The sequence below is a fragment of the Puntigrus tetrazona genome, unplaced genomic scaffold (genome assembly GCF_018831695.1).
Source record: "Puntigrus tetrazona isolate hp1 unplaced genomic scaffold, ASM1883169v1 S000000283, whole genome shotgun sequence".
NCBI classification, from domain to species: domain Eukaryota; kingdom Metazoa; phylum Chordata; class Actinopteri; order Cypriniformes; family Cyprinidae; genus Puntigrus; species Puntigrus tetrazona.
In genome coordinates this window covers 1823055-1845000 of record NW_025047944.1, presented here as the reverse complement: position 1 = coordinate 1845000, position 21946 = coordinate 1823055, and the positions used below count along the sequence as shown (strand labels likewise).

At 41.6% G+C, this 21946-nt stretch overlaps 3 protein-coding genes across 12 annotated transcripts in view; 1 reads left to right on the top strand and 2 right to left on the bottom strand.

Annotated features, from left to right (window-relative positions):
- The window catches only part of LOC122333461 (carbohydrate sulfotransferase 15), a 13102-nt gene extending 5067 nt beyond the window's left edge, over nucleotides 1–8035 (bottom strand). The window contains exons 1-5 of one of the 8 annotated variants that reach the window (XM_043231086.1): nucleotides 7859–7919; nucleotides 7198–7319; nucleotides 4190–4279; nucleotides 3812–4051; nucleotides 1462–1801 (exon numbers count right to left, since the gene is read on the bottom strand). In XM_043231086.1, the coding sequence (XP_043087021.1) occupies nucleotides 1462–1801; nucleotides 3812–4051; nucleotides 4190–4228 (619 nt within the window). In that variant the 5' untranslated portion in view covers nucleotides 4229–4279; nucleotides 7198–7319; nucleotides 7859–7919. The other 7 variants (XM_043231085.1, XM_043231091.1, XM_043231087.1 and 4 more) reach the window with 7 other exon arrangements.
- Nucleotides 8036–11219: 3184 nt separating this feature from the next.
- On the bottom strand, nucleotides 11220–17444 carry oat (ornithine aminotransferase). Of its 2 annotated transcripts, XM_043231263.1 has the most exons (10): nucleotides 17308–17444; nucleotides 15494–15700; nucleotides 14802–15026; nucleotides 14636–14731; nucleotides 14360–14487; nucleotides 13600–13722; nucleotides 13261–13389; nucleotides 13025–13138; nucleotides 12808–12952; nucleotides 11220–11972 (listed from the first exon to the last, which is right to left on the bottom strand). In XM_043231263.1, exons 2-10 carry the CDS (start codon nucleotides 15696–15698, stop codon nucleotides 11812–11814), a joined length of 1326 nt encoding a protein of 441 aa, XP_043087198.1. In that variant the 5' UTR covers nucleotides 15699–15700; nucleotides 17308–17444; the 3' UTR covers nucleotides 11220–11811. The 2 variants fall into 2 exon arrangements, with proteins under 2 accessions (XP_043087198.1, XP_043087199.1); XM_043231264.1 differs by lacking the exon at nucleotides 12808–12952.
- Nucleotides 17445–18030: 586 nt separating this feature from the next.
- On the top strand, nucleotides 18031–21823 carry LOC122333573 (phospholysine phosphohistidine inorganic pyrophosphate phosphatase). 2 transcript variants are annotated; one of them, XM_043231270.1, is made up of 7 exons: nucleotides 18031–18197; nucleotides 18695–18882; nucleotides 19108–19261; nucleotides 19380–19443; nucleotides 19636–19728; nucleotides 19832–19923; nucleotides 21257–21823. In XM_043231270.1, the coding sequence occupies exons 1-7, from the start codon at nucleotides 18046–18048 to the stop codon at nucleotides 21345–21347; spliced, it is 834 nt and encodes a 277-aa protein (XP_043087205.1). In that variant the 5' UTR covers nucleotides 18031–18045; the 3' UTR covers nucleotides 21348–21823. The 2 variants fall into 2 exon arrangements, with proteins under 2 accessions (XP_043087205.1, XP_043087204.1); XM_043231269.1 differs by having other exon boundaries at nucleotides 19618–19728.
- Nucleotides 21824–21946: the final 123 nt, after the last annotated feature.

Sequence of the window (21946 nt, the reverse complement as noted above, 5' to 3'; positions counted from 1 at the left end):
TCAGATGGCTATCCTCATATCTTTCTGACAGGAGTTTTCTGTATCAGACTCTACTCTTTTCTGCTTTATTATGATTATTCAGTGTTTCATATTAATATCTTTTCATCTCATGCTGATGGCATCTAATTGTGTTGATAAACAAGATTCCTTCGGCAAAATAGTTTAATGTCAAATGGACGGCTAACTTAATAGCAAGGAATGAAAACATACTGCGTGTAAATTAAAATGATTGAACTCGAGCCAATCATTTATTTTAAACTTTTCGACTATTTCCTTCCATTTTTACTGAAAGTAAATGCCATTCCAGTGTAATATGAAATCTGAAAAACGGAGGGAAAAGGTTCGGGTCAATCACTTCTCAGTGACACACACAGGTTTTCCCGCCGATGAAGGGTTTGTCTCTTGTAGTGTTGACTCATCACTGAGGGGCGGAGTTAGTGTAAATAGCTTCTGCAAACAACTAATTACTTGAATAAAGCTAAAAAAGGGTTCTGTTTACATCTTGTTCCCTCTCAGCTTTTCTGATCTTGTTTGTTCTGGAGCATAGACAAACCCACTGGAAGATAAACCTGCAACCTTTAGCTAACAAAGTGTAACGTTACGGCTAACACTGAGGCTAAAGATCTGTACTGGAAGAAGAGCAAGGGCCTGTGACTGATTCAGGTCATCTCTTTCAGATAATGCTATCTAATTCATCATAAACACAAGTCTCCTGATAAGAAATGGGATGAAAACAGCCTCTCAAGTCATATTTACTAATAAGAAACCAGAGATAAATTTAGCATTAATACAGACCCTTTCATTTTCCAACAGTAACACATAGGTTGTCTCTTCTGATAGTGATGGTTAGTTAAGGTAATGGTTAACGTCTCCTTCTGAACTATCACCTATAACTGACTGTATTGTCTGTAAAATATCTGGTATGAATCAAATCCAGTCATGTTTATTATATTTAATGTTTTGTATCCTGTGTCTCTGGAGCACAGATCAGTCCTCAGCAGCTCAGTCAAAATTATACATTGTTTTTATGCCAAAAATCACTAGGATGCTATATTTTTGTTTATTAATATGAGTTGCTAAGAACTTCATATGCATCCAGATTTTCTAATATTGTCTTGTCCTAACAAACCACCCATCAATGTAAAGATTATTTATTCACTCATCTATTGTATAAATCTCCCTTTTCAAACTGTGACCCTCATGACTGGTTTTGTGCTCCAGGGTCACATATTTATAAATCTGGCCGATGAGCAAAAAGCTCATCATGTGAACATCTCCGTCATTCTCACAGGATCAAACTGCTCTGAGTTCCTCGGTTCCCACAAGCCCCTCTGAGGACGTGAGGACATTTCTGACGAGAACAAACAAACCAGAGCTGCTTGTTTTGGCCGCTCTGAATGCAGTTCTGGTTTGTTTCTTCAGTGGTGATCACACACTGTGTTTGTAACGAGGTTGACGCACCGAGCCTCTTCCGGGTCCACCAGTGCGGTTCTTTGGGCGGCGTGAGCCGGACGTCCGGGTGCAGTCTCAGCCGCTCGTACAGGTCCGTCGTGCCACACTTGGGCTGGCCAATGATGTAGAAGTAGGGAAGACAGCGCAGTCGATGAGGTTTCCCATCATGCCGTGTTAAACGCTGTTCGAACGAGCCGCTCAGCCGCTCAAAGATGAGCTGTATCTGTCTGAAGGAGCGTCCGAACAGGTTTGACCCGTACGGATCCGTGCTGACGTTTCCACGCAGCTCCTCCAACCAGCAGGGGTTCTTAACCTCCGGCAGGAAGCGCCGCGGAACCACAGAGAACATCTGAAGACGTACAGTACAGACGGTTAGGGATCAGAACAAGCTGAGCTTCCGTTCAAAGCCACAAATTTAAATATTGTGTAAATCATGTGTGATCTTGGAGAGAAGACGCCGTGATCAGCAGCTCAGGAGTATTTCTTTCAACACACAACAATACACTGTATGGGGCAAAACTATACATTTACCTTTATGGGTAAAATCAGTAGGATATTAAGGATATGAAGATGATGTGAAGACATTTTCTAAGTTTCCTACTGTACAAAACAATCATTGTATTTTCCATTGATAAAAACATCCTTTGAACAACTTTAAAGGTGATTTCCTCAATATTTAGATGTTTTTGCTCCGTCAGCTGAAATAGTTGTATTTCAGACAGATATTGTTGTATCCTAACAAACCAAGATTATTTATTGGACTGTCTGACTGTACGTTTTTTTTTTTAATTACTGGTTTTGTGGTTTCCATTCTATCTGTTCAAGAAAACAAACTGATCACTTTCTGGTAAACTGGTGCAAAGAATCAATCATAAAAACAAACGTTTCTGCATTCTTCAAGCTTGTTTATGTATTTATAATGTTGTTGATTTTATTTTTTTTTTGTGTAGGTGTGTTTGTTGTACTTTTTTAATAATTGGTGTGAAAGTGTGAGATTGAAATTCTAATAATAAAGTAATTGAATTTTGAAGTTGTGTGTGATGAGATTTGATAGATTAGTTTATCTGATCACATGATCTGACTTCTTTAGGTAATGATAAATGTAATAGGTAAATATGTCTCTATTGTTGGTTATGTACATGTCTTCTTATCATCTGTCTCACTTGAACTTTGCATTTTAAATGCCTGCTTATCTTCACTTTTCTATCCAGTGTTTTTAATTCACATAAAAACAGAGCTAGGGACAGTCATTAATTGCACACTACACAACACGCTGTAAATAAAGGCTGTTTACTGTCATTACTCGTTCCATAAAGAGCCTTTAACATCCACAGAACTTCTCCAGTGCTCAGGAGATTCATCTCTGGTGAGTGAACAAGTCCTGAAAAGGTCACTAATCACTGGAAAACGTTCTTTGGGCAACCAAAAATAGTTTGTCTATGGCATCACAAAAAACCCCTTCTTTCTGGCAGCTTTATTTTGGTGTTCAGAGGTTTGACTCACTGTCTGTGTTTAGCTGACGTTCATCAGATCCTGACAGAAGCGGGCTGAGATCACATCAGCTCAAGTCTTTCTGAAGAGTGCTGATCTCCAGACGCTGGTCACTGGTTTAGAGGACTTTCCTGGCAGAGCATTCGGAAAGACTCTCTTAGACGGACCAAAACACTAAAAGACTTTCCTGGCTTTTCCACTCATGTTCCCAGTACAGAGATGATGATGATGATGACGATGGTGGTGGGGGTGCTTATTAAACAGTGTTCATCATAAACATGTCAGTGTATGAAAACATCCATCTAGCCATCCATCCATCCATCCATCCATCCATCCATCCAGCTGTCTGTCCGTCTATCTATCTATCTATCTATCTATCTATGCAAATGTTGATATTAAAGGAATAGTTCACCAAAAAGAAAAACGATGTCTCAATGTATTGTGAAGGCAAACGCTGAAACATATCCAGCATTATGACATCCATAATCCCTAATGACTCTTCCATCAGTGAAGAAGTTCATCTCCTGTCGTCTCTCAGATTAAAATCCAGTCTTCTTTTGAAAACACAATGAAAGTAGTTTCAGTTTCACGACGAAACACAGCGTCTCCAGAACATGGCGCCCGCAGCAACACCACACACAGAATAATAGCTCCGCCTTCTTTCTTTGAGTAAACATTTGGGCGGGGTTATGCAAATAAACCACTCTGTGATGTAGAGAAGTGGGGGCGTGTTTAAAGAATGTGTTTAGTCTTATCTATGTACTAACAGCTTTAACTCTTCACATCATATGATCGCTCTTTTAAATACTGTGTTAGTGTTTTCTATCTGTTTGAAATCTTTATCTTTGTCTGTTGATTGATCACTCACGTGTTTCTCGAGGCGCATCAGCTCTCTGACGTCAGGAAGTCGTCTGGCTCTGAACCTCGCTTCAGCTGCGATGCTGCGGACCACGTCTCTGAGGGCGTCTTCACTCAGGTCCTCCTCGAGCGGAACCAGGCTGAAGCGCAGAGTCTTCCTCTCGCCGGACAGCAGGTAAGAGGCCGTGATGAAGACGAGGAGGAGGATGCAGCCGCAGACTTTAGAGCACCGGACACGTGAAGATCTGTGCTGTGTGTCGGATTGACGAGACACACACACACACACACACACGAGATGAGATCTGATTAGAAGTGTTTGTGGTCAGCAGAGCACTATTAAATTAATTTCACTATTAAATAAACATGAATCACGTTCAGATGTGTGTACCTTCAGGTCGACGGCGCTGGACATGAACTCACAGATCATGACAGAAACAGAGTAACTCCTTCCACCGTCAGGTCTTCACCACGCTCACAGCTGAAACACAGAGACCAGAGAAATACTCTCCAGGAGAAAACAGAAGAACAGCAAAACATGACAGAGAGATATCTCATCATCACCTCACAGACACGCGCTGGAAGAAAGAGAGAGCCGCTTCATACCGCTGGGAAAAAATACTACAGTCAAGTACATACTAGTGTGTTTTTGAACCATACTAAAGTGTGTTATACTGTATATATGATAATGAATGCTACAGCACACTGTAGTATTAAAGGGGTCCTATGATGTTGCTAAAAAGAATAGTTTTAAAAAACACATTATTTTCCACATACTGTACATTACTGTCTCTCCTCTAAGCCCCGCCTCCTGAACCGGGACCGATTTGTACAAAGCTCATCAAAAAAGCGAGGTGTGCTCTGATTGGCCAGCTCTCCAGTGTGTTGTGATTGGCTGAATACCTCTCGTGTCCCAGCACTACGACACCAAACCAATAAACACATTACAAACGAGACATAATTACTGATTATCATGATTTATACTCTCTTTTTACGAGTCACATTGCATCACGTTTGAATAGTAAGAAACAGGCTGTTTAAAAGTTGTGAGTCAGAAGCTCCAGACTGTTCTTGTAGAGTCAGAATCAGTCTCTTTATAGTCTCTGTTCAGAGTCAGCTTAGATTCAGGAGTCAGTCTGAACACACTCTAACATCTGTGTTCATCTGTTCTGAACAGTGTTATAGACACAACTTACTGATTTATAGTCGTGTTTTCTTTTAGAAACACAAATTAGTTTACTTTCACTGCATCTCCAGAACATGGCGCCCGCAGCAACACTACACACAGAATAATAGCTCCGCCTTCTCCGCCTTACTCTTTGAGTAAACATTCGGGCGGAGTTATGCAAATAAAGCACTCTGTGATGTAGAGAAGTGGGGGCGTGTTTAAACGAGTCGTTTTGGGAGGTGTGGACAAGTCATGACTTTTATAAAGAATATAAGGCTAGAAGAGAAGAACATTACACGGAAATCCAGCAGGAAACGACCAGAGACTGTATCAGAAACAGGAAGTGATGCGGATACCAGACACATGAGGACTCTCAGATGAGAGAGACTCTATATACAGTACACACACTCCGTCATGACTTTTATAAAGAATATGTCTTTGGTTTGAAACTCTTTATATAAAGAGCTTATCACACTCTAAAGAGAAAGGAAAACACATGACCAGTTTAACTACAGTGATATACTATAGTAATAATGTAGTTTACTTTATATTTTATAGTGTATAGTAGTATAATATAGTGTAGTATAATATGCCCTATAGTTGTGTATACTTAGTACAGTATTGGGTATGAATCAGATTTGTTTGTTTAGTTATATTTGATATTTTATCACAGAATTAATTCAAGTGCTTTATTTTAGTTCAAACACCATAGTATTTCCTTTAAATTCCTGTAGTATTTGTTTCATGTGGGCACCTTCCTCCACACTCCGTTATTACAGTATAGTACAGTCTGCATTATTCATGAGCCGCTCATTAATTATTGATGAGGGTTAAATACCTCTCACAGCTGCGGTGAAGATGATGATGAAGATGAAGCTCTATCAAACACACGGATGATACGTCCGTTCTAACTCTAGTATCACACACATCTGACAGAAAACATCTACACGAGCTTCTGTGATGAAGCGTGTGATTCTCTAAAGGCTCAGCCGAGGGATCCTGATCTACCTGTTCTTCTGCATTCAGAGATCGAGAACAAACACACACCACCTTCCTCAAAATATGAGATCTGAGGACAGTTCGTGTGAAGTCACAGGAGTCATCTGATCAAGACAGAACAGCGCAAACGGAGTGTGTGGAGCTCTCTTTAGATCTAATGATGGAGAAACTCTGGTTTCCAGGCCGCTGCCGCTGGACTCAACAGAGACAGAACAGACGTCTCTGACCAACAGACCGGCTCTGCACGGGAGATTAACACAAGCCCACGAAACACACACACACACACACACACACACACACACACACACACACACACACATATATATATATATATATATATATATATATATATATATATATATATATAAGTGCATCAAACAACAAAGAAATCATACATTTCTCTGATACAAGAACATATTTTGGTTTTAGGACACTTCAAAGGTTTTAATTCACTTCAAAATTTGACTATACACACACACACACACACACACACACACACACACACACACACACACACTCACACACACACACACACACACACACACACACACACACACACACACACACACACACACACACACACACACACACACACACACACACACACACACTCTCTGCAAAAGATGACTAACAGTTACTTATTTTAGATGACTACTTTTTAGATGACTTTTACCTGTTTATTACTTTTAAAATAGTTAATCTACCCTTAAAGGTCTCATATCGACACATAAAAAGATAAAGCATGTATTCCATTATTTGATAACAGCGTCAAAAAGTGCATGAAATATTACAATAAAACAGGGATATGTTTACAGATATTGTTTCCTGTGTAATCATTTTCTATTTTAGTGGATATAATTACTGTCCCTGCTCTTATATCATTTTCTTATTTTCTTGTATATCTGAAGTGAATATCATATAATTTTTTGTAAATATGAATCATTAATTCTGAAACAGCAGAAAAGAGATTTCAGGGAGCATCTTTATATGATGCTTGACGTTCCAGGTTCCAGGAAGATTCGTTCCAGGTTTTTTTCTGATTTAAAACATCTTCAGGAAAAGCATCGGTGTTCAGTTCGGACTCGATTCCGATTCATTGACTGCGATCGAATCAATCAACGTCACTCGGATCTCAAAGAACAAATCATATCTGCTGATTTAAACTTCAGGCGCGTCACATACAGCTCTCATATCAATCAAACAATCAATCGATCGATAGATCAATCACTCACCGTCATGATCGGATCCTGAAGAAACTTTGCTCCTCGCGCGCATCCCTCCAGAGACAGTCAGCTGTGCGCGTTCACGAGCTACCCGCGCGGAGGGGCGGGGCCACACTTCACCTGTCAATCAACTTCAAAACCAACGAGACTCCAAAACTAACTTCATGTTCATATCATCAATAACGCAAACATTCAGCATGATAACATTCGACAGCATATAAAACATAATCATCAACCTCATCATTACAAATGTGACTTTTGCAGACCTTTAAATCACTTTAAAATGAAGATTGACTAATCTTTCCACAATCTGCTTAGACACACAAACATGCTCAGTTATGAATGATAAAAGTGATTTATGTGTCTGGAGCACAGAAGAAGTCTCTGGGATATTTGTAGGAAACTGAAAACAACCAAAGATCAGCTTTTATCTTGATTTCTGATTCGTAGCATGCACCCATAAAAACTGCATTTGGACAACTTTAAAAGTGATTTTTTAAATATTTAGAGATTTTTTTGCACCCTCAGATACCAGATTTCCAAATGTTGTCGTATCCTAACAAACCAGACATGAACAGAGAGTGTTTTTCTGTTCTGAAGGACACTCAAACACATTTATCACACAAACACTGAGACAAATACATCAGAGAAATAATAAAACACCACTGACCTCAGAAACAGAGACGTGTTTAATGTCTGTTAATTATTAGTGATTATACAACCCCTGGCAAAAAGTATGGAATCACCAGTCTTGGACGAGCACTCATTCAGACATTTCATTCTGTAGAACAAACTCAGATCACAAACATGAAACAATCATGAAGTCATTCCAAAGTGCAACTTCTTGGCATTCAGAAACACTAAAAGAAATGAAGAAAAAACATTGTGATAGTCAACAAATGATACTTTTATAGAGCAAGCACAGGGGAAAAAATATGGAATTATTCAATTCTGAGGAAAAAAATATGGAATCATTCAGTCAATTTCCTTTCCTTAATTGTGCACCTGTCTCAGATTAGATCTGCTCGTTAGTCTGCAGTTAAAAGCATTGCAGTTATCACACCTTGGAGGGCTGCTAGACCAAGTGGATTGGCAAGAGTCATGGCTCCAACAAGTGAGATGTCGCTTGAATCCAAAGAGAGGATTGTCAAACTTCTTGAAGAAGGTAACTCTTCACGCATGGTTGCCAAAGATGTGGGCTGTTCACAGTCAGCTGTATCTAAGATATAGACCAAGTACAAACAGCATGGGAAGGTTCTTAAAGCCAAGCGTACTGGTAGACCAAGAAAGACATCCAAGCGTCAAGACAGAAAACTGAAGGCCATATGTCTTGAAAACCAAAAATGCAAAACAAATGAACAATAAATTGGAGGAAGCTGGAGTCAATGTATGTGACCAAACTGTGAGAAATCGCCTAAAGAAAAAGCTAAAAGAAAACCATCATTGACACCTAAACAGAAAAGAACAAGACTGCAATGGGCTAAGGAGAAGCAATCATAGACTGTGGATGACTGGATGAAGGTTATCTTCAGTGATGAGTCACGAATCTGTATTGGACAAGGTGATGATGCTGGAACTTTTGATTGGTGCCATTCCAGTGACATTTACAAGGAAGACTGCCTAAAGAAAACATCCAAATTTCCACAGTCCTTGATGATATGGGGCTGCATGTCAGGCAAAGGCACTGGGGATAAATGCACAAGTTTACATTGACATTTTGGACAGTTTTCTTATCCCTTCAATAGAAAAGATGTTTGGGGATGATGAAATTATTTTCCAAGATGACAATGCATCGTGCCATAGACCAAAAACTGTGAAAGCATTCCTTGGAGAAAGACGCATCCAGTCAATGTCATGGCCTGCAAATAGTCCAGATCTCAACCCAATTGAAAACCTGTGGTGGAAATTGAAAAAAATGGTCCACGGCAAGGCTCCGACCTGCAAAGCTGATCAGCAGCTGCAATCAAAGAGAGTTGGCACCAGATTGATGAAGAATACTGCTTGTCACTCATCAAGTCCATGCCTCAGAGACTGCAAGCTGTTATAAAAGCCAGAGGTGGTGCAACTAAATACTAGTGATATGATTTGACTTTTTTTGTTTGTCTGATTCCATATTTTTTTTCCTCAGAATTGAATGATTCCATATTTTTTCCCCTGTGCTTGCTCTATAAAAGTATCATTTGTTGACTATCACAATGTTTTTTCTTCATTTCTTTTAGTGTTTCTGAATGCCAAGAAGTTGCACTTTGGAATGACTTCATGATTGTTTCATGTTTGTTCTACAGAATGAAATGTCTGAATGAGTGCTCGTCCAAGACTGGTGATTCCATACTTTTTGCCAGGGGTTGTATTGTGTCAGATGACGTCAGTCCATCAGAATCAGAATCAGGTTCATTGTTTTAATTTCTGATGTGGAGCTCAGTCCTCTTCAGCTCTGAATCTTTCTTCATAACACACTGATTTCAGATGAGTGATTCATTCACCAGCCGAGGCTTAAACGGATTCTTCTTCTTTAATTCGATGATTTCAGACGCTTTCTGTGGCAGATCAGTTAGAATAAACTCTGTCTGATAAAAGAGACGGCTGCAGAGGTCACACAGCTGACCTTTGACCCCCAGGTGACCCGCCGTAAATGAAGCGGATTCATTTTCTGTGTTTGATTTCTGCTCGATCGGCAGATCTGTGTCAATCTCATGAAACACAAGCTCACACACACACTTCCTCTACTTCCTGTTCAGAGACAAACATCCTGTGGCTGCAGCGAGCACATCTGATGAGAAACCAGTTAGAAATGAGACTCTAGAGCTAGCGTCTGATACCGGTGGGATCCTGACAACCAGAACAAGCAACAGATGAAAGAGTTTATGGGTGTGATTAGAAGTGAGACACTGACTCGTGTTTTGAGAAAACTATGATTTTGTGTATTTATTAGATTTATTGATTCATTCTTTCTTTCTCTTTCCTTAAGACTTTCAACAAGCCTTTCTTCAAAAGATGTTCTTCTGTGTTTGACAGAAAGACGCAGATGAAAGATTTGTCCTAATCTCAATCAAAAGATTCACCACAGATCTGAATCTAAACTTCTGTTCGTGCTTTTTAAAGTGAATCAATTGGTGAATCGGAGCGGTAAACGACTCGATGGACTCAGTGTTTGAACACTGTCTAACGGCTACTGACTTTATGACATGAAACAAGCAAAAAATATTACATATAAAATATCCATATTTCTAAAGATAACATCCAACCCTGATTAATCCCAGCTGAACAGCTGATCAAGCTCTTAATAATCATGTTAGAGGTGAGTCGAGCCTGAGCCGAGTTAACCGGTTTACTAGTTTAACGTCTGAGCTGGACCACAGAGGAAAGGAAGGTCTGAATCTAAAAACAGGTGAGGATGAGTAACAGGACTGAGTGCTGCATCCAAGCAGAGATCATTAGTAACATCCTTGAAGACTTAGTTCCCTGTGAAAAGGATAAATACACTTACTTTTGTTGTCGTCTCATTTTTAAAACACTTATTTTACCTTTACACTGCTCAATCTGAATTTTATTTTTGCTGACAGTTCAATAGAAATCAGCTGAAAGCATCCAGTGTTGTGTGTGTGTATGCACATATACACACACACACACACACACATGCATGCACATATACACACACACACACACACACACACACATGCATGCACATATACACACACACACACACACACATGCATGCACATATACACACACACACACACACACACACATACATGCACATATACACACACACACACACGCATATATGCATATATATATATATATATATATATATACACACATATATATACATATATATATATATATATATATATATATATATATATAAAAATGTAATCACTTCCTGTTGAATGATGGCTTGGTTTGATACTGAGGACAGAAACAACTTTAAATTATTTTTATGTAGTGATATAAAATGAAAAAGCGCTAGATAATCATTGATCTCATACTCATCTATAAAATATTACTCCAGCTTTTCTAAAATACACTCATTTAGAAGTCTTTCAGCAGGCTGACTTTATTTGAGAACAGAAATAAAACTTCATCTGAAGTTCATTCATTAAACGTTCATTAAACGTTCTACAGGAAACAAACTAGTATTCTTCAAACGGTTTGCTAATAAACGCAGCAGAATGAGGATGATTCAGTTTGATCACGTCTTACAGTTAAAGTGCACTATTCTCTCATCAGGGAGAAAACCTCCTTGTGCTCAAGCATCCAGGGGGAAACGAGGAACTGAAGATTTCAAGCGCTGTGACAGTGACCTTCATTCACCTTCCTCTGGAGGAAAGAAGCTGTAAACGGCACAGCGTTCGCCTTCAGAAACGTCTCTTGAAGCTTCAGCAGGACTTAAGGACACCATCATCCAGACAGAAACTACTCCTGAAGGATCTCAAGTTCAGTTGAGAACCAAACACTAAACAAGTCCCGGTGAGCAGGTTCTAGATCGACCCGAACGACTGTAACAGCTCAGGAAAAACACACCATAAAACAAAGCAGGTTAAAAATCAGAAGAATTACAGGAGAAATCACTCAGATGATGATGATGATGATGAAGAGGGGGATGAAGGTGATTCCAGGGGTTTAGAAGGACAGGATGGTCCTGCTGATGATGTCCACGCACTCTCTGACCTCATCCTCCTTTATAACGAGGGGCGGGGCTAGCCTGATGATGTCACCGTGAGTGGGCTTGGCCAGCAGACCGTTGTCACGGAGACGCAGACACACCCTCCAGGCGTCATAGTCTGTGAGAGATCAGAGGATTAGTGCAGATTATCTCACACACACACACACACAATAATGATCACAATGATCTATTCAAACTGCCACGGTTGACTGAACTCATATCAGGATGTAAAGATCCTTCAAATCCTGGTCAAGTGTTTGTGGGACATTTCCACCTCAGAGAATCAGATTATAGAATAAATCATTTATTACACTGCTGCTGTTAAACCAACAATTCACCAGAAATTAAAAAATGCTGAAAATGTGCTCATCCTCAGGTCTATTCCAGATCAGGAGTGCGTTTCTTTATCAGATTTATAGAAATGTGTCTCAGCAATGGATGTGAATGGGTGCCGTCAGAATGAGAGTCTGATAACCACAGCCCTCCGGTCCATGAGTGAACATCTGAAGAAGACTAATCCCCTTCAGTGAAAAGGTTTATCTCCTGTTGACTCTCACGTTAAAATCAATTCTGTCAATTCTCTCATTCTGACGGCACCCATTCACATCCATTGCTGAGACAGATATGATAAAGAACTCCTTCTGATCTGGGACGGTCAGATTTCGTTGACGTTTTAAATGCATGGGCTAAATCCTGATCTGACTCTTTCTGCTCTCAGCTGATGTTTTCAACCCAAATAAAAAGTGGAACACACCCACACACACACACACACACACACACACACACTCCTCAGAACTGTGCGTTTAACCGGGCGAGCGACAAACGCCCAGAATACTTCACATGATGTTTTATTAAGAAGGTTCGGGAGGAGCACGATCAGATAATCTACAGAGCAGAGCTTCATTGATATACATGAACTGAAGAAGGGTCTGAGTGGAGCTTCTGGTTCTGACCTTTGGTCTCTTTGATGATGATGGCGTTCAGGAGGCCTTTCCCTCGAACACCGCTCACGATCTCCAGAGGAAGCTTACTGAGCTCCGAGCGCAGAATCTGACCCATCAGAGCCGCATTCTGAGCCAGGTTCTCCTCCTCCAGAACCTGAGGAGATCCGGAGAGTGAGGAGCGTTCAGACACACACACACACACACACACACACACACACACACACACCTCCAGAGCGGCGATGGCGACACGGCAGGCCAGAGGGTTTCCTCCGTACGTGGATCCGTGTTCTCCAGGTTTGATGGTCAGCATCACCTCATCATCACACAGAACAGCAGAGACCTAACACACACACACACACACCATCAGAACACACGTCTGTGTCTGTCAGTCAACAGTGTGTGTGTGTGTGTGTGTGTGTGTGTGTGTGTGTGTGTGTGTGTGTGTGTGAGAGAGAGACTCACGGGATACACTCCTCCAGACAGAGCTTTACCCAGAATCACCAGATCCGGCCTCACCGCCTCGTGATCCACAGCCAGACGCCGCCCAGTACGGGCCAGACCGGTCTGAACCTCATCAGCAATGAACAGAACCTGCAGCGCACACACACACGCGCACACACACACACACACACACACACACACACACGCACACACACAGTGTTTGTCAGATTAACATGCATGAGAGCAAACGGTTGAAAAGAGAGAAAGTGTGGGAGAAACTGTGAGTGAGAGTGTGCAAGAGTGTGTGTGTGTGTGTGTGCGCGAGTGAGAGTGTGTGTGTGTGTGTGTGTGTGTGCTTACATTGTGTTTGGTACAAAGCTCCCGGACTTTCGTGAGGTAGCCAGGATCAGGAACAACTACACCTGCTTCACCCTGAATGGGCTCCACCATAAACGCTGCCACGTTTGGATCCTGCAGTGCTTTCTGCAACACACACACACACACACACACACACACACACACACACACACACACACACACACACACACACACACACACACACACACACACACACACACACGATAAGGAGCGACTAGTTGAGCAGGTTAAATTACAGGTTAAAAATAACACCGCAGGTTTGCTGTGCTGGTTTTTAAGGGTGGCTCAGTCTGACACAAAATATTCAATATAAAATTAGCAACAACATAAAATAATGATATTTATTATTGTTATAATTATTCTAATCTCTTTTAATATACGGTAGCACTGCTACCAATAATTATTAATGAATTTATTATTTTATATATAACTTATTTATTAGCAAAATAAGAAATACTACTACTATTACTATTTATTTTAAAAATGTAAAATTACAATAATATTTGCGGACTTAAGAAACATTAAACATTGAGGACTAAAAACTAAAAAAAAGTGTAAAACCTTATTTAAAAAATAGGTTATTGAACAAAACATTTTTTATATGCCCATGTGTATAATGTATGCTGTCAATGTTTTTTATTTTTTATAAAAGTGTGTTAAGAAATCAAATGTCACTACGAAGATCAGGTTTTTAACTCTAAACAGCAGTGAGTCCTTGAAGCGTCACACAGAGTCTCAGTACCTCTAGAGCGGAGATATCGTTGTACGGGACGAGCTCGAAGCCGGGCATGAACGGACCGAAGCCCTCGTAGCTGCTGGGGTCAGTCGAGCTGGAGATGGCCGCCATCGTCCGGCCCCAGAAGTTCCCCGCTGTGAGAGAAACACAAATAAATACTGACTAACGTCAAAGAAATACTCTAATAAACTCATTTAACATTCACACAGAAATGTCTTTGACATTCTAATCATATTTTACCATTTTTTTTCTTTCAGGTCAGAAAGCTCAGTTGTGTCTTACCTGCGAACACGATCTTGGCCTCGTACTTGGGGACGCCCTTGACCGCGTACGCCCACTTTCGGGCGAGTTTACAGGCCGTCTCTCCTCCCTCCACACCTTCAACACAGAAGAGCGGGTCAGAGGTCGGCCGGAGCGCTCCAGCGGTCAGTCAGCGGCGCTCTCTTACCTGTGTTCATGGGCAGCACCTTGTCGTACCCGAACAGGCCGGTGATGTACTGCTCGTAGGAGCCCAGCACGTCGTTGTAGAAAGCTCTGGAGGTGAGCGTGAGCCTCGACGCCTGCTCCGTCAGAGCAGAGATGATCCGAGGGTGACAGTGACCCTGATTCACAGCGCTGTACGCACTCAGGAAGTCAAAGTACCTGCGGCCCTCCACGTCCCACACGTGAACCCCTGAGACACAGAGACACCGTGAGACACACACACACACACACACACCTCTGAGACACAGAGAGACTGTGAGACACACACACACACACCCCTGAAACACACACACACACACACACACACACACACACACACACACACACACACACACACACACACACACACTCTCTCTAAACTGTCACAGCCTGCCTTAAGACAAAGAAAAGACGTCTGAAGAACACAGAAAAACCTGGATTTTCAAAGATTAATTGAACGATTATGTAATTAAGGCGTCTCTAATTATTAATGTGATTTAAAAAAAATCAGAATTACAAAAAGATGTCAGAATTGCAAGAAAGTCAGAATAAAAAAAGAGCAAGAAATCTGTGGATTAAGACAAACTCAGAACTGAAACAAAAAGTTGTGATAAAACAGGGAATTGTGGGAAGAAAAGTGATAAAAGACAGATATCTTTCCACTCCTGTATTGTTCACCTTCTCCTCGCTCCAGAGCCACGGGCAGAGGGTGATAGTTATGAGCTCCGTATCGATCCTCGCGAGCGTAAACCTCCTCAGACGTCAGCGCTCTCTCCACCGCTGGAGCTCTGGACGCCGCCGAGGACCACGCACACATCCCAGAATGCACTGCACGGCTCAGAGCGGGCGTCACGCGGCTCACCAGACTCTTCACGCTGTTCATGACTGAGACAGAAACACTGGATCAGAGGAACACTCTTCTGAGATGAACAACTAAACATCGGATTCTGCTGTTTTCATATTTTAACACCTTTAGACCTTTATATTAAAGTTTATCGTGTCTTATTTCACTGACGAGGACTCAGCATTAAAAAGAAATTTAAATTTCAAATAGAAATATACCACGAAAAACAAAAGTAATCAAAGGAATTAATAAAAGTAACAACTGTAGTTTATTTTAAGTTATTTTAGTAAACTAAATTAATAAAGTTATTTTAAATTAAATTAAAATTAATTATTAAAATGTAATCAAGTGAAAATAAAAAGTTGATATTCCATAAATGTTTAATACAATGTATTATTATTTGTTATAACTTAAGAACGACGTTCTATATAATATAAAAAGGCTAATGAGGTGAAATCTCTGAGCCGTGTGACACAGAGGAAGTGACCGGTGCTGGGGTCAGTAGAGATGAACACGTGACGTCTGGATCAGTGAGTGAAAGAACCTGATGAACAGACAGAAAACAGCCTGTGTGTCTCATCCAGACCAGCACTGATCAGACACACATCAGCAGTTTGAGAATCAGAACCTGAATCTGAGTCAAAGTCAGAATCAGAGTCAGAATCAGAACCTGAATCAGAACCTGAATCTGAGTCAAAGTCAGAATCAGAGTCAGAGTCAGAATCAGAACCTGAATCAGAACCTGAATCAGAACCTGAATCAGAAGAGTCAGAATCAGAGTCAGAATCCTGGCAGACCAGACACCTGCTGACCTCAGATCAAGACAAGCCATCAATAATTAAACGGACTCCTCTGGAAACTTTCCACTCTCTCTGTCACTTATACGGTCACATGACCACGTGAAACACGTAAAACTCAGCCCGAGGCGGTGATTGGCTGAAAACCCACCTCCCTCTTCACGCCCACTGCACGCGCTGCCAAGGGTTAAATAAAGATCAGCCTGCACACTATCACCCTGTCTGCCCTAAACAGTACTGAAAAATATTAATATCACGTAGAATTTAGGATGAATAGAGCGCACATTGAGACCTAGGCGCTCTCTCTCTCTCTCTCTCTCTCTCTCTCTCTCTCTCTCTCTCTCTCTCTCTCTCTCTCTCTCTCTCTCTCTCTCTCTCTCTCTCTCTCTCTCTCTCTCTCACACACACACACACACACACACACACACACACACACACACACACACACACACACACACACACGTATAGCGCAGTTGCTCAGCACTTAAGAACAGCTCATAAGTAAGTTAAGCGTATTCATGTTAAAACAAAGCATCAGAATATCTCTGAATGAAGTCCCACTGAATCCTACATGAACCTGTTACCTTCATTACCCACATCTTCGTCACTTTAACCCTCACCTTCATCACTTTAACCCTCACCTTCATCACTTTAACCCTCATCTTCATCCCTCAAACCCTCATCTTCATCGGCCTAGCCCTCATCCTCCTCATCTTCCTCGCCGCTGACCGGACGCGCCTCATCAACATAACCCGTCTTTATAAATCCTCATCACCCCTCGCTGTTTAATTAATACCCTCTCCTCGTCCGCCGGTCGCTGTTTTAAAGTGTGTGTTGGTGTGTGTTTTTACCTGCTGCGGGTTCGTGCGGGTCGGTTCTGTTCCGAGTGAGTGTCTCGCGCCGCCTTCTATAAGGATTATTTAAATGCACGCACACACGTCACTCTGCGTCATGACGCAACCGGCTCCGCTTAATGTTTAACGGCGTTCTGCAAAAAACCCCTAAAAAGTTGAAGCGCCTTCTGCTAAAATGTTAAACCCTCGATTAAAAGGCGTCTCTTGTCGTTTAGTTGATGGAGTTTAATCGCTGGTGTGAGAGATAAACCGAGAGATGACGTGTGACGCAACACCGGCGCAGGGTTGCCTCGAGCTTCTTTCATTTACAAGCTTTTCGGACAAATACTGTCTAATATTGTCTAACTGAGATTAAATAAAGAACCATAACAAGAAATAGTTTAATGGCTAGTTATTATTTTGTTTTTGAAAGCAAATCTTTGCATAGATATGAAAGGAAACACCATTTAATAATGGCTTGGGAAAAACTAAATAAATAAGATACATCAAATATAACCCCCTTTCGTAACATTTTCACAATGAACTATAATTACTAAGTAACAGATTACAGTTATTTTGTAGGCTAATTAAATTAGGTATGTCTGTTACATGTAGCCTAGTTACTCCCCAACACTGAAAATAAAACACATTTTGGTCAAAGTTATGAATTAAACATCCATGTGTTCTCTTTCCTTCTTTGGTCAGCTGCGTGCTCTTCCAGCAGAACTGCATTCCCCAGAACCCCCTATTTCGCGCATGCGCAGTTCCGTCAGCAGCATGGCCGCAGGCAGCGGTACGGAGTGGTTGAGGAGTGTGAAAGGAGTGATTTTAGACATGTGTGGAGTTCTGTATGACAGCGGAGAGGGAGGAGGACAGGCGATACCCGGATCTGTCGAAGCAGTGAGGAGGTGGGATTACTAGCGATTTACAGATAATAAACTTATTAAGTACTGCTGGACACTTTCTTAGTGTTGCATAATATTCATACCAGCAACAACATATAATGATATTTTGAATACAGTTGACCATGACCTCAAGAGTGTTGTATAACAGATCGATATGAAATACTTCCATACTAAGACTCTCTCTCTCTCTCTCTCTCTCTCTCTCTCTCTCTCTCTCCATACTGTGTATAGTATGCATACTACATAGGTATCATATAGCATGCATGCATACCAGAATCTGCAGTATACATCCACCGACTGAATAAGTACTTGATGTGATATTGTGTTCTTCTGTACTAAAAGTAGCCCAGTCTTTAGTGTGTTGAAAGAAAATCAATGTCGACTGACATCATTCTTGAATCATTATTTGATCAGACAAAAACAACAAAGATAAAATATAAACATAAAACGACATAAAATAATGCAGTATGGGCTGAAGTGTGTGTGTGTGTGTGTGTCAGGCTGAAGGATTCCGGTCTGACGGTGCGTTTCTGCACTAATGAGACTCAGAACACACGTGAGAGGTTCGTGCAGAAGCTGTGTGTGATGGGCTTCGACCTCAGCGTCAGTCACGTGTTCTCCCCAGCACCTGCTCTCATACACACACTCAGAGAGAGACAGCTGCGGCCCCACCTGCTGGTGCACGACGGTACTGCACACACACACACACACACACACACACACACTCACACACACACACACACACACACACACACACACACACACACACACACACACACACACACAAACAGAATCTCTTTCTGACTCTTTCTGTCTCTCACACACACACACACACACACACACACACACACACACACACACACACAGAGTCAGGGGTCTGTCGTCATTCATGTGTGTGTGTGTGTGATCTCAGATCTGATCCCGGAGTTTGACGGCGTGGATATGAGTTCTCCGAACTGCGTCGTCATCGGAGACGCTGCGGATAATTTCTCTTACCAGAACCTGAATGAAGCCTTCCGTGTTCTGATTGGTCTGGAGAACCCGCTGCTGTTCTCACTGGGTCAAGGGTGAGTGGAGCACACCTGACTGCTTTCAAACGGGTTCTTCTCCAACGCTGGAGGTCAGAGGTCAGGCTGTGGTGTTTATAGACAAACAGACTGGATGTGATGAAAGTGTTCTCTGCAGACGCTACTATAAAGAGACGGACGGGCTGAAGCTGGACGTGGGCGTGTTCATGAAGGCACTGGAGGTGAATGCAGCAGGTCAAAGGTCACCTGTGTGATACTCGTTTCAAAGAAAGTGTGAATTAAGCATTTATGATAATCAAGTAAAAGCACAGTGTCTCAGTGTTACTAAAATACTTTTGGAATGAAGTGAATATTTCCCAGCAGCCCCTCTGGCAGCACAGTTCATTCCCATGAAGCACCTGTGTTGTGTTCAGTATGCGTGTGACGTCCAGGCCGAGGTGGTGGGAAAACCCTCAGCTGACTTCTTCCAGACGGTCCTCAGAGACATGAAGCTCCAGCCACACGAGGTCAGGCACACACACACACACACACACACGTTCAGTAAGGCTATAGTTTACCATGTCTTACTGTGTTGTTGTTCTCCACTGTGTGTGTGTGTGTGTGTGTCAGGTTGTGATGATCGGTGATGATCTGCTCAATGATGTTGGTGGAGCCCAGCGCTGCGGGATGAAGGGTCTTCAGGTCAGAACTGGCAAATACAGGTCAGTGAGTGTGTGCGTGTGTGAGAGAGTGTGTGTGTGTGTGTGTGTGTGTGTGTGTGTGTGTGTGACAGTGTGCGTGTGTGTGTGTGTGTGTGTGTGTGTGTGTGTGTGTGTGTGTGTGTGTGTGTGTGTGTGTGTGTGTGTGTGTGTGTGACAGTGTGTGTGTGTGTGTGTGTGTGTGTGTGTGTGTGTGTGTGACAGTGTGTGTGTGTGTGTGTGTGTGTGTGTGTGTGTGTGTGTGTGTGTGTGTGTGTGTGTGTGTGAGCAGCAGGTGGCGCTGCAGTAAAGTGATTAGAGCTGCTTCATGGTTGTAGCTCTGCAGCAGATTCTTACCAAGCAACAAAATCATGTTATTTTTCAGCAGGAAACAACAAATCAGAACCAGATCAAACCATACACTGACAAAAGATATATAAATATGAATAAATTATTTCTTACATAATAAAAATAATATAATTTAGATTCATTTACATTTGTATATATCGTGGTTATTAACTAAATATAAAAGCAGGATATAGTTTATAAGGTTAGAGTAAAATCTTTTTTGTCAATCTGGAAATGTAAAAAAATGATCATGTGATGTCACGCTCTGTCCAGTCACATGATCTCCTCACATCAGATCATAAGAACTCAGATATTCATCATCACTAACTCCTGTGATTGGCTGCTCATTCCCAGCATGCAGTGCGGCTGATCTCGGTGTTTGTGCAGGAAGTGAGCGTCACGCGTCATTAAGATATCCTCAGCCACCCGTCTGCTCTGATTGGAGGAGACTAACGAAGAAACGAACAGCTGCTTTTATCAGAGAACTCCCAAAACAAACCTGGAATGAGACGAAGAAACAGCCGAGACGGACTCAGTCCAGAAGAACGGTCTCCGAGACGCTTCAAGAAAGACACCTGCAGAGCTAGAGAACTTGAAGTGTACTGAACCATCAGACGCTTCTTCTGGAGTGAGTCTAGCTCGGTTTCTTCAGACAGACTGATGATGATCATCTCAGACGTCTCACTGGATTATTCTCATTCATGTTTGTTAATGTAGAGAGATATTTCAGACACACTACAGCAGAGGATGGAAATAACTTCAAGCCATTTTTAGCTGCTGAATATAGTAGTGTTCTAATCATTTTGGCCTCCGCTGTGTTGAGATATTTGTCCTGGAAGACGAGACGCTGAGAAGACGCTGTGAGCATCTGAACACAGGCCTCAAACTCAAATAAACCAGCTGCACGTCATTAGATGAGAGACTTTCTGTTAAACGGTGAACTTCATCGTTATCACAGTCCTGGTGACCTTTGACCTCACAGGATCTCTGCTCATTTTCTGTCCCGCAGGCCGAGTGATGAGCGGCACCCGAGCGTGAGAGCGGACGCCTACATGGACGACCTCTCCGCCGCCGTGAACGCCATCATGACCCATCACTAAAAGATCAATCAGCCCATCACTGACCCATCAGGACACCACATTAGTGATGGGATAGTACTGTAGATGCAGAGACATGAATAAAACTATGAAAGCTGGACACAAGCATTATTAATAAAGTCAATAACGCTTTATAATGCATTATAAAAGGTTTCATAGCATGCATTTATAATTCAATGTATCGTTTCATAAATCTAACTTGTATTATAAAATGATCCATGTATTTTAACACTTAATTTCTATAATACTGTATCCTTCACGTAGATACAGTATTATATCTGTAGTTACTCATGAGATCATACGATGCATTCTGAGCTGCATAATCAACGGCTAAAAACTACTTTATAGTGTATTATATATAGAGGCTGCAGCATTTATTAGCATTGTTTGTGTATTTCCTTGAATGCTAATCCTGCTGCATTCTCATAGGAGTTGTGTTGAACTGACGAACTCAGTAAAACACATTATTTTTGATTAAACTGATCATGTGATGTTTGCTGGAGCTCCAGTGGTTTGGGGTCTGAGACAATGGCTGGAAACCTGCGCCTGATGCTGAAGTTTGCCGGCAGACATGAAACACTCCAAACAAACATCACGACGGA

What these genes read in the sequence shown, in the direction of transcription:
- oat (XM_043231263.1), bottom strand. Translation starts at nt 15,698, where the DNA reads ATGAACAGCGTGAAGAGTCTGGTGAGCCGCGTGACGCCCGCTCTGAGC. An exon ending in AGCTTTGTACCAAACACAAT is followed by an intron (nt 13,390 to 13,599) that starts GTAAGCACACAC and finishes TGTGCGCTGCAG; the next exon opens with GTTCTGTTCATTGCTGATGA. An exon ending in TGTCTGGAGGAGTGTATCCC is followed by an intron (nt 13,139 to 13,260) that starts GTGAGTCTCTCT and finishes TGTGTGTGTTAG; the next exon opens with GTCTCTGCTGTTCTGTGTGA.
- LOC122333573 (XM_043231269.1), top strand. Translation starts at nt 18,046, where the DNA reads ATGCGCAGTTCCGTCAGCAGCATGGCCGCAGGCAGCGGTACGGAGTGG. An exon ending in CCACCTGCTGGTGCACGACG is followed by an intron (nt 18,883 to 19,107) that starts GTACTGCACACA and finishes GTGTGATCTCAG; the next exon opens with ATCTGATCCCGGAGTTTGAC. An exon ending in TGAAGCTCCAGCCACACGAG is followed by an intron (nt 19,729 to 19,831) that starts GTCAGGCACACA and finishes TGTGTGTGTCAG; the next exon opens with GTTGTGATGATCGGTGATGA.